Source organism: Macaca thibetana, chromosome 3 (genome assembly GCF_024542745.1).
Source record: "Macaca thibetana thibetana isolate TM-01 chromosome 3, ASM2454274v1, whole genome shotgun sequence".
Taxonomy (NCBI): Eukaryota; Metazoa; Chordata; class Mammalia; order Primates; family Cercopithecidae; genus Macaca; species Macaca thibetana.
The window spans coordinates 138,734,096-138,747,518 of NC_065580.1; the positions used below are offsets into that span (position 1 = coordinate 138,734,096).

Below are 13,423 nucleotides of genomic sequence, written 5' to 3' on the forward strand. Positions count from 1 at the left end.
CAAGACCGTCCTAGAGGAAGTCCTGTCCCCTCTGTGCCCTTTCCTCTAGGGGTTCCCTTTTGGGTCAGGGTCCAGAGCCACAGGGAAAAGTAGTGATATCAGGGCCACCAAATATAGTTGGCGGGTTCTGGAATACCTATGAGTGGGGCCAAGGGGCCAATGGCAGCTGAAGTCCAGCCCACACCAGCCTCCTGGGCTCCTGCCATCCCGGTGCCTTTTGCGGGGACAAGTGGAGCTGCTGCCACCAAAGAGAAAAGACAGGTGGGAGAGGAGAAGATGAGGTCTTGCTGTGTTGCCCAGGCTGGTCTTGAATTCCTGGGTTCAAGCGATCCTTCCACCTCGGCCTCCCAAAGTGCTGGGATTGTAGGAGTGAGCCACCACACCTGCTCTCCAGGCCGTGCACCCCGGCATGGGCCACGTTACCCTGGAGGAAGGGCAGCCTCTCCTAATTCACTCAAAGCTGCTGGGTTGGGGTGGTGGGGAACATGGCATCTGGCATTAGGAGGGCTTCCTGGAGGAGGTGACGTCTGAACAGGCCTCCCCCTCCACATCCCCGGCAGTGTGTGAACGAGCTGAACCAGTGGCTGTCTGCGCTGCGGAAGGTGAGCATCAACAACACCGGCCTGCTGGGCTCCTACCACCCTGGCGTCTTCCGTGGGGACAAGTGGAGCTGCTGCCACCAAAAAGAGAAGACAGGTGGGAGAGGAGGCCTGGACCCCAGGCTCTGCATCCGTCCACTGTGAGATCAGGCCTCTGGCTGAACGACAGGGCCCTGAGCCCTGCTGTGCACCTGCAGGGACCTAACCCAAGGAATGGTGGCCCCTCCAGGTGCTCTGGCCAGAAAGGGTCCCATGGACCAGGTGGTTTGGGAAATGCCACGTGTTGCGTGTGATGCATATGAGTGAATTCGCTGATGACTCTAAGGAGGCCCAAAAACATGTTAGAATCCCATTTCTTTTTTCTCCTTCTTCTTCTTTTTTTTTTTTTCGCAGACCAACTCTCACTCTGTCGCCCAGACTAGAGTGCAGTGGTACAATCTCAGCTCACTGCAACCTCCACCTCCCAGGGTCAAGCAATTCTCCTGCCTCAACTTCCCCAGTAGCTGGGATTACAGGCACTCGCCACCAAGCCTAGCTAATTTTTTTGTATTTTTACTAGAGATGGGGTTTCACCCTGTTGGTCAAGTTGTTCTTGTTTTTGTTGTTGTTATTGTTGTTGTTTGATACTGAGTCTAGCTCTATCATCCAGGCTGGAGTGCAGTGGTGAGATCTTGACTCACTGCAACCTCCGCCTCCCAGGTTCAAGTGATTCTCTTGCCTCAGCCTCCCAAGTACCACGGGTACAAGCCACTGCACTCAGCTAATTTTTGTATTTTTAGTAGAGATGGGGTGTTACCATGTTGGTCAGGCTGGTCTCCAACTCCTGACCTCGTGATCCACCTGCCTCGGTCTCCCAAAGTGCTGGGATTACAGGCGTGAGCCACCATGCCCGGCCTAGAATTCCATTTCTAATGCAGTTTAACCCAACACTTCCCAAACTCATTTGACAGGGAACTCTTTTTTTTTTTTTTGAGACGGAGTCTCGCTCTGTCACCCAGGCTGGAGTGCAGTGGCGCGATATCGGCTCACTGCAAGCTCCACCTCTTGGGTTCACGCCATTCTCCCGCCTCAGCCTCCGAGTAGCTGGGACTACAGGCGCCCGCCACCACGCCCGGCTAGTTTTTTGTATTTTTAGTAGAGACGGGGTTTCATCATGTTAGCCAGGATGGTCTCGATCTCCTGACCTCGTGATCCACCCGCCTCGGCCTCCCAAAGTGCTGGGATTACAGACTTGAGCCACCGCGCCCGGCCGACAGGGAACTCTTATCTTCCCCAAGGAGCTTCTTACAGAACCGGTGTTTTGAGGAACACACTTGAGGAACGCCCTGCTCATGACAGCCAGAGAGCCCCTGGGTTTGCACACCCCCATGCTGGCGGTCTCAATCCAGAGCTGTGGGTGGGAGGGGACCCTGAGCCTTGGGCACTAAAGGGATGGCAGAGAGGAGCTTCTAGAAGGACTCCATACTGTGTAGTACTCTAGCTTCTAGCACCTGTGGCTTTATTTATTTATTTTTTGAGACAGAGTCTCACTCTGTTGCCCAGTCTGGAGTGCAGTGGCGCCATCTTGGCTCACTGCAAGCTCCGCCTCCCGGGTTCACGCCATTCCCCTGCCTCAGCCTCCTGAGTAGCTGGGACTACAGGTGCCCGCCACCATGCCCGGCTAATTTTTTTGTAGTTTTAGTAGAGACGGGGTTTCACCATGTTAGCCAGGATGGTCTTGATCTCCTGACCTCGTGATCTGCCCGCCTCAGCCTCCCAAAGTGCTGCGATTACAGGCGTGAGCCACCGTGCCCGGCCTTTGTACCGGTGGCTCTTGAGTACTTGAAATGTGGCTTGAGGAGCTGAGGGGTTTTTTTTGTTTAATTTTGTAAAACAGGGTCTTGCTCTGTTGCCCAGGCTGGAGTGCAGTGGCATGATCATAGCTCACTGCAGCCTCCAACTCCTGGGCTCAAGCAATCCTCCTACCTCAGCCTCTGAGTAGACTGGGACTACAGGCATGCGTCACCACACTGGCTCATTTAAAAATAATTTTTTTAGAGGTGAGGTCTTGCTATGTTGTCCAGGCTGGTCTTGAATTCCCAAGCTCAAGCAATCCTCCTGCCTCGGCTTCCCAAAGTGTTGGGATTGTAGGAGGGAGCCACCATATCTGGCCTGAGTTTTACATTTTTAAAAATGTTGTTTTGGCCAGGTGTGGTGGTGGCTCACGCCTGTAATCCTAGCACTTTGGGAGGCCGAGGCGGGTGGATCACGAGGTCAGGAGATCAAGACCATCCTGGCTAACACGGTGAAACGCCGTCTCTACTAAAAATACAAAAAATTAGCTGGGCGTGGTGGCGGGCGCCTGTAGTCCCAGCTACTCGGGAGGCTGAGGCAGGAGAATGGCGTGAACCCGGGAGGTGGAGCTTGCAGTGAGTCCAGATTGTGCCACTGCACTCCAGCCTGGGCGACAGAGTGAGACTCTGTCTCAAAAAAAAAAAAAAAAAAAAGTTACCCGGCTCCCCCAGTCATATCCTGATGACATCCACGCTCCGAAGTCATGCATCCCATGGTGCAGGGGCTGACCCCAGGAGAAGCGGCTACCCCCAGAGGGTGGGGAGCCGAGGCAGGGCCTGGGTCAGACTTACCGGGCTGTGCTCCCAGCCCTGCCCTCACCAGGGACCCCCAAGTGCATCTCTCTCCCCTCCAGGCCTCCATTTCTCCATCTATGCAACCAGAAAGTTGGACATGGTAGTCCCAAGTGTCTGCTTGTGACTTTGCCCTCTCTGTGCCCCCAGGTCAGGGCTGCGATAAGACCCGGTCACGGGTGACCCTGCAGGAGTGGAATGACCCTCTTGACCATGACCTTGAGGCCCAGCTCATCTACCGGCACCTGCTGGGCGTGGAGGCCATGCTGTGGTGAGTCCCACCCAGGAGAGCCTGTGTAGCCCGGGGAACGTGCCAGGCTTGGGGCTGCTCCATGGTGGCTGGTCACCTCTCTTCTAATTGGCCACATCTGGGGAGGGCACCAGGAGTACCTCTCTGCAGCACAAGGCCAACTCAGGTTAGGACGGAGGCCCCAAGGGTCAAGGCCATGCCTGCTTCATGCTGTGTGCTGAGCCCCCCTTGCAACCTGGCCAGCTGTTCCCCCGGGCCCTTGGAGCACAGGCACAGCCTCGGCCAGCTCCCTGAATCCTTGACCATCTTGCTTCATCCAGTGGTTCTCAGCCCTGGCAGAAGCTTAGAAAAAACAGGATGCTTTTAAAGATCAGCTTTAAAAACAGGATGCCAAGGCCCCATTCAATCAGGGCCTCTGGAGATGCGGCCGGTGCCGGGATACTTCAAGGTGATACAGTGATTCCCACACGCTCAGCTTCCCCTGAGCCAGCTGGAGCCGGAGCTCATTCCTCTCTCACACCCCTACACCCTGCGAGGAGGAAGGCTGTGGTCCTCCCCATTCCTCATCGACTCTTCCGGGGTTTATCTCTGCCCTCAAAACCCACGAAGGTGGGGTGCGGTGGCTCATGCCTGTTATCCCAGCTCTTTGGGAGATGGAGGCAGGCGGATCGTTTGAAATCAGGAGTTTGAGGCCGGGCGCGGTGGCTCAAGCCTGTAATCCCAGCACTTTGGGAGGCCGAGACGGGCGGATCACGAGGTCAGGAGATCGAGACCATCCTGGCTGACACGGTGAAACCCCGTCTCTACTAAAAAAAATACAAAAACTTAGCCGGGCGAGGTGGCGGGCGCCTGTAGTCCCAGCTACTCGGGAGGCTGAGGCAGGAGAATGGCATAAACCCGGGAGGCGGAGCTTGCAGTGAGCTGAGATCCGGCCAGTGCACTCCAGCCTGGGCGACAGAGCGAGACTCCGTCTCAAAAAAAAAAAAAAAAAAAAAAAAAAAGAAATCAGGAGTTTGAAACCAGCCTGGCCAACATGGCGAAATCTCGTCTCTACTAAAAATACAAAAATTAACTGGGCATGGTGGAGGGTTCCTGTAATCCCAGCTACTGGGGAGGCTGAGGCAGGAGAATTGCTTGAACCCAGGAGGTGGACGTTGCAGTGAGCTCAGATTGCGCCACTGCACTCCAGCCTGGACCACAGAGCAAGACTCCATCTCAAACAAAACAAATCAAAACAAAAAAAAATCCAAAGGGCATTCTGGTCAACCCACAGTGGTGTGGGGAGGAGTAGGAGACACAGGGAGGGAGAAGGTGCAAGGTGGCCTGGGGCCGAGGCTGGGCCCGTGTTTCCTCTTCATAGACTGAAAGAGTCAGCCCTGCCATCACCCCCAGAGCCACCTCTAGCCCCGGAGGCCCATGCTGGGTCACCCCCAGCCTTCCCACAAGGACACCAGAAGCTCCGGCAGGGCAGGTGGAGGATGCTGGCCCTGACTCTGACCTCCCCCACAGGGAGAGGCACCGGGAGCTGAGCAGGGGCGCAGAGGCAGGCACGGTGCCCGCGAGCCCTGGCGAAGGTAGGTCCTGCCCACCTGGGACTTGCCCTGGCGAAGGTAGGTCCTGCCCACCTGGGACTTGCTCGTGGCCGGAACCCCCACCAGGGATGCACGGGTGGGGTCCTCGGGCTCACTCCCAGGGGCCCTCACGGCTGCCTCTGCCCGCAGCTCCCAAGGACTCACTGGCCCAGCTGCTCCGGGTGCTGCAGGACCTCCGGGAGGCCCATAGCTCCAGCCCGGCCGGCTCCCCGCCCTCAGAGCCCAACTGCCTCCTGGAGCTGCAGACGTGAGGCCCGCCCTGCGCTCCCGTTGCTGAGTCCCCTGCCAAGCGCTCGGAGCCCCCCGCCCTGGACTCTGCACCCCTCACCCCGGTCCTCCTCATTAGGGTGCAGGGCCTAGGTCTCTTCCAAGTGGGGGAGAGGGGGAGTCAGGAATGAGGGGATCCCCAGAAGTGCAGAGCTGAGCAGGCCTGGGCCTGTCATGGCTGGCCTGAAGTGTCCCTGGCTCCCTACAGCCGCTGCAGCCATCACTGCCTCTCCAGGGACCCTCCTCTCCCGCCTAGGACAGACCCAGCCAGAACCACCGCTAGGACGGGCCACACCCGGGCGTCTGGCCTCCAGGGACCTAGAGAATGGGAGGGAGAACGGGGCCCCAGGAGACCCGGCCGCCACCCCACCCGCTGCCCTTGGGTGGCACAGGGCTGTGCTGTTGCCAACAGTAAACCTGCTGTTACTGTCCAGGCTGTGGGGTCTTGTGATGGGGGTCTGGGGAGAGAGTGGGTCCGGGGGAACCTCAGAGGCTGTCGGTGGATGTGCCAAGGATAGGGCTGACAGCATGGGCCCGGGCATCCCTGTTCCCCCCTCTTTCTTCCCCCTACTCATCTGGGGTCGGGGACTCCTTTCCCTTCCCAGTTGCTGTCCCCACCATGTCCCTGGGTCCCCTCTTCCATGCCCCACAGGCCACAGAGCCCAGTGTGTCCAACCAGCTGTTCTCTCCTCAAAGCAGCCCCCAGGCAAGTCCTTTCTCTAGGGCGTCTCTGAGGACGGCACAGAGGCGGGGCTCGGACCCCATTCCTCTTCACGCAGCCCTTACCCCAAGCCCGTTAGCTGTGTGGCTGGCAGTGTTGGCCCTGTGGAGGCTCCCGTCCCCCCAACCTTTGTGTCACATGGGCTGCCAGGCTGAGCTCCCAGCTGCGTCCACAGTGACCTGGATCGGGGTGGGGACAAGGCCTGGACCCTCCTTCTCCAGAAGACCTTCAGCTCCTGCCTTGCCACGCAGTCACCTCCTTCCCCACTCTGACCCCAGATCCCAAAGGCCCACCCTTGCCCCAGCCCCTTCCTGGCCCCATGGGGTTTCTCTGATGCCTTCATCATAGAGGCCCCGGGCTGGTCCGACGGTCGGCAAAACTTGACTGTGACCCGGTCCGTACTCTTGGGGACTTAGAGCCCCTGGTGTCCTGGGATCTGGCCTGCCTTTCTTTGGTCAGTCCCTGTGGTCCCCCACCAGCTCCCCCTCCCATAGGGCTACCCACTAAGCCCTGCCCCCAGCCCAAGAGGAGCCCCCACTGCCTGTGGGGCAGTGATGTCTGGCCAGCAGCTCACACCGATGACTTGGTCCTGGGGTGGCAGAAGCAGCGGGTGACAGGAGCAGGGCCCCTGTCCCTCTCCTCCGGCCCTGTGGTACCCAAGCCACACGTTGTGCCCACTCGGGGCTGACCTGCTGCAGGGGCCACCAGCCGCTGCTACTGTGGGCTGCTCCGGGGCAGGGTGGGCAGGGCCTTTGTGCCTTATAAGGACACAGAAGTCCCTGAGGCCCCCAGACCTGGCTCAGCCAACCTCCTTCCTCCCCCGGTTGCCCCCCACTCGAAGGCTGCCTCCTTCCCAGTGCCCACCGGCACCAGGCTCCTCACAGCAGCAGCTCAGACACAGAGCGCCTCCAGGTGGTCCCAGCCCTCCAGGAGGGTGCTGTTTTCACATCTGCCTGCATCCCTTCATTCATTCATTCTTCACCTTTATCCTGTTATCTGTATCTTGTTTAAGCTGCCAGGAAGGAAAGGGAAGAAGAGATCAGGAAACTGGGACCCTCAGAAGGGAGGAGTGGGCTTGGAACTTAGACATCCACCTCAGAGCTCAAATAGGTTGTTTAAAATCACATTCGATTTTCAGATGAAGGGGAACTTTATAGATTCTTTTTTTCTTTCTCTTTTTTTTTTTTTTTTTTTTTTTTTTTGAGACAGAGTCTCACTCTGTTGCCCAGGCTGGAGTGCAATGGCTCAATCTTGGCTCACTGCAACCTCTGCCTCCCAGGTTCAAATGATTCTCCTGCCTCAACCTCCCAAGTAGCTGGGATTACAGGCGCTTGCCATCACGCCTGGCTAATTCTTGTATTTTTAGTAGAGATGGGGTTTCTCCATGTTGGCCAGGCTGGTCTTGAACTCCTGACCTCAGGTGGTCTGACCTCCTTGGCCTCCCAAAGTGCTGAGATTACAGTTGCAAACCACCGCACATGGCCAGAACTTTATAATTAAAAGAAATTTGAAGCTGGGTGTGACGGTGCACACCTGTAGTCCCAGCTACTCAGGAGGCCAAGGCAGAAGGATCACCTTGAGGCCAGGGGTTTAAGGCCAGACTGGGCAACATAGCAAAACCTAGTCCCTAAAATTAATTTAAAAAAAAAGAAAAAAAGGAAAATAAAGGAGACTTGAGATTTTTGAACTAAATAGTGGTGATGGCTACACATTGTGAGTGTAATTAACACCACTGAGTTAAACACTTAAAATGGTTAAAATGCCAAATTTTATATTATAACTATCTTACTACAATAGAAGTATAAAAGAGAGACTTAAGATACTTACGTGACTTACAAAAACCTTAAGATACTTATGTGACTTACAGAAACCAACTGCAACAAAACAAAATGTTAAGAAATGACCTTTTTATGAGGCAATTGGAAATTTGAACATTGATCAACTATAGGATGAATAGAATTATTAATTTTGTAAAGGTGTGATAAGATACTGCTCTTGGCTGGACACGGTGGCACATGCCTGTAATCCCAGCTACTTGGGAGGCTGAGGTGGGAGAATCGCTTGAGCTCAGGAATTGGAGACCAGCCTGGGCAACATGGTGAAACCCCCATCTTTACAAAAACAAACAAACAAACAAGATACCGCAGTTGTGTTGTAAGAGTCCTTCTCTTTCAGAGCTACATAGTGGAATATTTATGGGATATTTAGGATAAATGATATGGGCATTTGGGATTTGCTGCAAAATGATCCAGAGGCGGGGGTCAGGGGGAGAGGTAGAGATGAGACAAGAAGTAGAGGGGAGAGGTAGAGGTAGCCACGAGCTGATAATTACGGAAGAGAGATGCGGAGTATGTGGGGGCTCATTATCCTGCATAGTCTAGTTTTGTGTATCTTTTAACTTTTCAAGAATAAAAAAGCTTAAAAAGTATACGTGTCCTGGTCTTACCAGAGACTCACCCACTGCCAGCCTCCAGCCAGGGAGGGCCAGGTTTGCATTTTCACACGCATATCACGCTCCTCCGCACTCTCAACGTGGAGAGCTTCAAACAGGGAAACCCCAAGCCCTGCTGGCTTCTGCCAACCCCCCGAGCAGAAGCATGGGTCCCCCTGGTCACCACCTCACCGCCCTCATCCTGATCTCACCGTACACAGCAAACCCCAGTGTAATTAACAAGACCGAGGATACCTGTAATCCCAGCACTTTGGGAGGCTGAGGCGGGCGGATCACCTGAGTTCAGGAGTTCGAGACTAGTCTGGCAAACCATGGCCAACATGGTGAAAGCCCAGTCTCTACTGAAAACACAGAAATTAGCTGGGTGCGGTGGTGCGCATTGTAATCCCTACTACTTGGGAGAATCAGATTGAACCTGGGAGGCGGAGGTTGCAGTGAACCGAGATCACGCCACTGCACTCCAGCCTAGGTGACAGAGTAAGTCTCCATCTCAAAAAAAAAAAAAAAAAAAAAAAAAAAAAAAAAGAGCCTCAGAGTCTTCAGAGTCTTCCAGAACATCTTTTTTTTTTTTTTTTTTTGGAGACAGAGTCTCACTGTGTTGTCCAGGCTGGAGTGCAGTGGAGTGATCATAGCTCACTGCAGCCTCCAGCTCCTGAGTTCAGCCTTCTGAGTAGCTGGGACTACAGGTGTGCAGCATCATGCCCATTTTTGTACTTTTGGTAGAGACAGGGTCTCACCACGTTGTCCAGCTTGGTCTCCAACTCCTGGGCTCAAGCCATCCTCCCACTTCAGCCTCCCAGAGTGCTGGGATTACAGGACCACCGCACCCAGCCACGAACACATTCTCAAAGCTCATCCAAGCAAGCTCTGAGCCTCCCCTCTTTGTCCTTATCCTAGGACAGCCCCCAAAGTCCCAGGGTTCAGACATGACCCCTGACCTGGCTGCCCAGCTAGGTTCTGGGGCAGGGCCAGTGGGGCAGCCTGTATACCTTGGCTCTTCCAGGAACTGTTGAAAGGTAAAGAGGGCTGGGCACGGTGGCTCACGCCTGTATCCCAGCACTTTGGGAGGCCGAGGTGGGTGGATCACCTGAGGTCAGGAGTTCAAGACCAGCCTGGCCAACATGGTGAAACCCTGTCTCTACTAAAAATACAACAATTAGCTGGGCATGGTGGCAGGTGCCTGTAATCACAGCTACTTGGGAGGCTGAGGCAGGAGAATTGCTTGAACCCAGGAGGTGGAGGTTGCAGTGAGCCAAGATCGTGCCACTGCACTCCAGCCTGGGCGACAGAGAGACCCTGTCTCAAAAAAAAAAAAAAGGTCAAGGGGAGATTTAGATTCAAGGGGCCTGCCCTCTCCCTCTTCCCTATGGCTTTTGGGGCCATATCAATGTTTTCTCCTGGCTGTGGCCTTGGTGGATACCATTTCCCCCTTAAGCAGCCCACCAGCCTGACCCCTTAGAGCTTCATAGCCTCCTGTGGTCTGCCATCCTATGGGCCTCCTAAGCCTTTTTGCTGGATTGGGTCCCTCCCCTCCCTTCCTGGCCCAAGGCCTGGGTCCAAGGGTGGCTGAGCCTGATGCAGCCCCCACCCCACCCTAAATCACCAGCACATGGTTCTCTGGCTATTTCCTTAGGGGTACACAAAAGTCCTCATACCTGTTGGATCTCATTGGGTTTCAAGGACCTACTGTCCAGGAAGTATGGCCTCCAGGGTCTCCTGAGCCTAAATGCAGGCAGTGATAGGGAAAGAGGCATGGACTTATTAGGGCTCCAAGTAGAAACCTGGATCTTGAGTGCACACACACAGCCGCCCTTCTGGCAGCATCCACCACGCCTCTCCTCCCCTCCCCAGATCCTGACCACTGCAGCTGGAAGGGAAGTTAACATCAGTGCATGCCTGGCTCTGCCCCCCGGTTCTCTTCTCAGGCCCTGAGCAGAGCTGCCCATAGCCCAGGATGCCACATTGTTTCTGGAGGCCACCTGGAAAAGCGAGAGGAACAGGAGAGGGTGTACCTCCCATCTGCCCCCTGAGTCTATACCACTGCCTCCCAGACACTTCAAGGCCTGGCGTTCAACTGGGGCCTGGGGCAGGTTCCCAGATGATTTTTGTTGTTGTTGTTTGTTTGTTTGTTTTTTGAGATGGAGTCTCGCTCTGTTGCCCAGGCTGGAGTGCAGTGGTGTGATCTCAACTCACTGCAACCTCCACCTCCCGAGTTGAGGCGATTCTCCTGCTTCAGCCTCCTGAGTAGCTGGGATTACAGGCGCACGCCACCACTCCCAGCTAATATTTTGTCTTTTTTTTTTCAGTAGAGATGGGGTTTCATCATGTTGGCCACGCTGGTTTCAAACTCCTGACCTCAGATGATCCTTCTGCCTCAGCCTCCCAAAGTGCTGAGATTACAGGTGTAAGTAAGCCACTGCACCTGGACCCCCTTTTTTTTCTTTTTTCTTTTTTTTTGAGACAGGAGGCTCAGACGGGAGGCTGAGGTAGGAGGATCTCTGGAGCCCAGGAGTTGGAGGCTGCATGATGGCGCCACTGCACTCCCGCCTGGGCGACAGAGGGAGACACCTTCTCTAAATAATAATAATATATAAAAAGATATACGTAACCCTCCGGGCTCCCCTCTCACTTCTGTATACACCTGCCTCCTTCTGCATCCGTCCGTCACCCAATTGTTCCTCCCGGCCAACAAGCCGGTGGCACCCCCAAGGCAGGGGTCCTGCAGCAGTCGGTGTAGGCAGCCTGCGCAGAAGGCTTATCATAGATCTGCCTCTGGCCACGAGATCTTCTGCTCCCACTACGGCTGCCAGCCGCAGCTGTCCACTACCCCTTAACTTTGTTATCTCTATTCAGGGGCTTCCTACTGCGCACTCCAAAGGGGTGCAAGTTTCCAAAGAGAGATCAAGGGATATGGGGAGCGGAGAAAGGTACAGCTTGGGGTTCCCGCTCAGCCAGGACTAGGAGGTCTCTGTGGGGGCAGAACAGCCCTCCTAGCGCTCTGAGCATGCGCCGAAGAGCGCCCACGGGGGCAAGCCACGCCGAGGGGAGGGGATGGTGTGTGTGTGGGGGGGACGGGGGGGGGGGGGGGGGGGGGAACCTCCCGACTGACGCATGCGCAGAGGCAAGGGCCTACCTCGGGCTTTTCTCGCTCCTGCGCAAGATCCTCCAGCCCGAAAGGGGGCGATGAGCCGATCCTTACGCGGGTTTGTCTCGCTGGAGTAATCCGGAAGAGGCCTCTTATCAGGGCTCTGGAGGAGGCGGCGGCAGATACTTGGGGTCTGGACGCGACGGCGGCGGGAGCATGAACGCCCCTCCAGCCTTTGAGTCGTTCTTGCTCTTTGAGGGCGAGAAGAAGTAAGTGACGCTGGCTGCGGCGGGCCGAGGTGCGCGGGCCTGCGACTGTCGCATTCTGGGGTGTCTCCTGCCCATCTCTTGCCCCGGGAGGGAAACAGCTTTTGCTTGATCGACCGCTCGGCCTGTTTTAAGGCCGTTCCGCGAGGCAGTGACGAGTGTGTACATTTTGCAGATGAGGACACTGAGGCTCGGAGGAGCAAGTTCCCCCGGACACGCAGGAAGTGGCGGGGTTGTATTCGAACCTAGAGTGTCTGGTTCTCCATAGCCCTTTTCCTCTGGGATCTGGCAGCCTCCTGTCTTGTCTCTCGCCCTCCACTTCCATCCTCCATCCCCCATCCCCTCCGATCTGTCAGCGGCCTGTGTAAAAGCCGCAGTGGCTCCTTGCTGCCTGCGGGTTGAAGGAGTCCAGGGGAGAGAGCTTGGGCTCAGCCCCTGCATCCCCCACTTAGCTACTCTGTATCTGTGACTTGATCTGCTGGAGGCCCTGTTTCCTCATGTGGAAAATGAGTTTATTACTGTACTTAAACATGGGATTCAGGCCGGGTGCGGTGGCTCACGCCTGTAATCCCAGCACTTTGGGAGCCCGATGCGGGCGGATCACCTGAGTTCGGGAGTTTAAGACCAGCCTGACCAATATGGAGAAACCCCTACTCTACTAGAAATACAAAATTAGCTGGGCGTGGTGGCGCGTGCCTGTAATCCCAGCTACTCGGGAGGCTCAGGCAGGAGAATCACTTGAACCTGGGAAGTGGAGGTTGAGGTGAGCGGAGATCACGCCATTGCACTCCAGCCTGGGCAACAAGAGTGAAACTCCATTTAAAAAAAAAAAAAGATCTGGCCGGGTGCGCTGGCTCACACTTTTAATCCCAGCACCTTGGGAGGCTCAGGTGGGAGGATCGCTTGAGCACAGGAGTTTCAGGCTGCAGTGAGCCGTGATCGCATTACTGCACTGCAACCTGGGCGACAGAGCACAATCCTGTCTCAAAATAAAAATAATTGGATGAGGTAATTTGTGTAAAGCTCTTGGTCCAAAGCTCAGCACCTGAAAGACCTCATAACCATTGGCTCTTACTGTTCCCAGGTTGCCGTGCAGAGGTCTGGGTGTGGCCCTTGCCAGCCACTTAGGCCTCCTTTAGAGCAGACTCAACTGGGGACCATTTGACCCCACAAGGGTCATTTGGCAATAACTGGGAACATTATTGGTTGTCAAAGGGGTTATGACTAGAATTTACTGGATAGAGGTCAGGAATGCTGCTGATGTCCTACAATGTCCACAAGACAGCACCCCACAGGAAAGAATTATGCACCCTAAAATGTGTGTGGTGTCAACGTGGAGAAACCACCTTGGAAAAAAGGAACAGGGCAGGCATGATGATGTGCACCTGTGGTCCCAGCTACTCAGGAGGCTAAGGTGGGAGGAGCACTTTAGCTGAGGAGTTGGAGGCTGCAGTGAGCTAGGATCACACCACTGCACTCCAGCCTGGGCAGCAGGAGGGATCAGTTGAGGCGAGGAGTTCAAGACCAGCCAGGACAACAAAGCAAAACCCCATCTCTACAAAAAAAA

At 55.3% G+C, this 13,423-nt stretch overlaps 2 protein-coding genes across 38 annotated transcripts in view; both read left to right on the forward strand.

Moving 5' to 3' along the window:
• RASA4B (RAS p21 protein activator 4B) overlaps nt 1–5,763 on the forward strand; it is a 33,730-nt gene extending 27,967 nt beyond the window's left edge. Inside the window, exons 18-21 of one of the 2 annotated variants that reach the window (XM_050783678.1) lie at nt 561–696; nt 3,374–3,494; nt 4,983–5,047; nt 5,195–5,763. In XM_050783678.1, coding sequence (XP_050639635.1) covers nt 561–696; nt 3,374–3,494; nt 4,983–5,047; nt 5,195–5,316 — 444 coding nt within the window. In that variant the 3' untranslated portion in view covers nt 5,317–5,763. Of the gene's footprint in view, nt 1–560; nt 697–3,373; nt 3,495–4,982; nt 5,048–5,194 lie in introns of those variants that run through there. The other variant, XM_050783679.1, reaches the window with a different exon arrangement.
• POLR2J (RNA polymerase II subunit J) overlaps nt 1–13,423 on the forward strand; it is a 99,688-nt gene that overhangs the window by 81,948 nt on the left and 4,317 nt on the right. For 16 of the 36 annotated variants that reach the window (XM_050783819.1, XM_050783806.1, XM_050783816.1 and 13 more), the window contains exon 2: nt 11,771–11,859. In XM_050783819.1, coding sequence (XP_050639776.1) covers nt 11,807–11,859 — 53 coding nt within the window. In that variant the 5' untranslated portion in view covers nt 11,771–11,806. The other 20 variants (XM_050783794.1, XM_050783805.1, XM_050783796.1 and 17 more) reach the window with 11 other exon arrangements.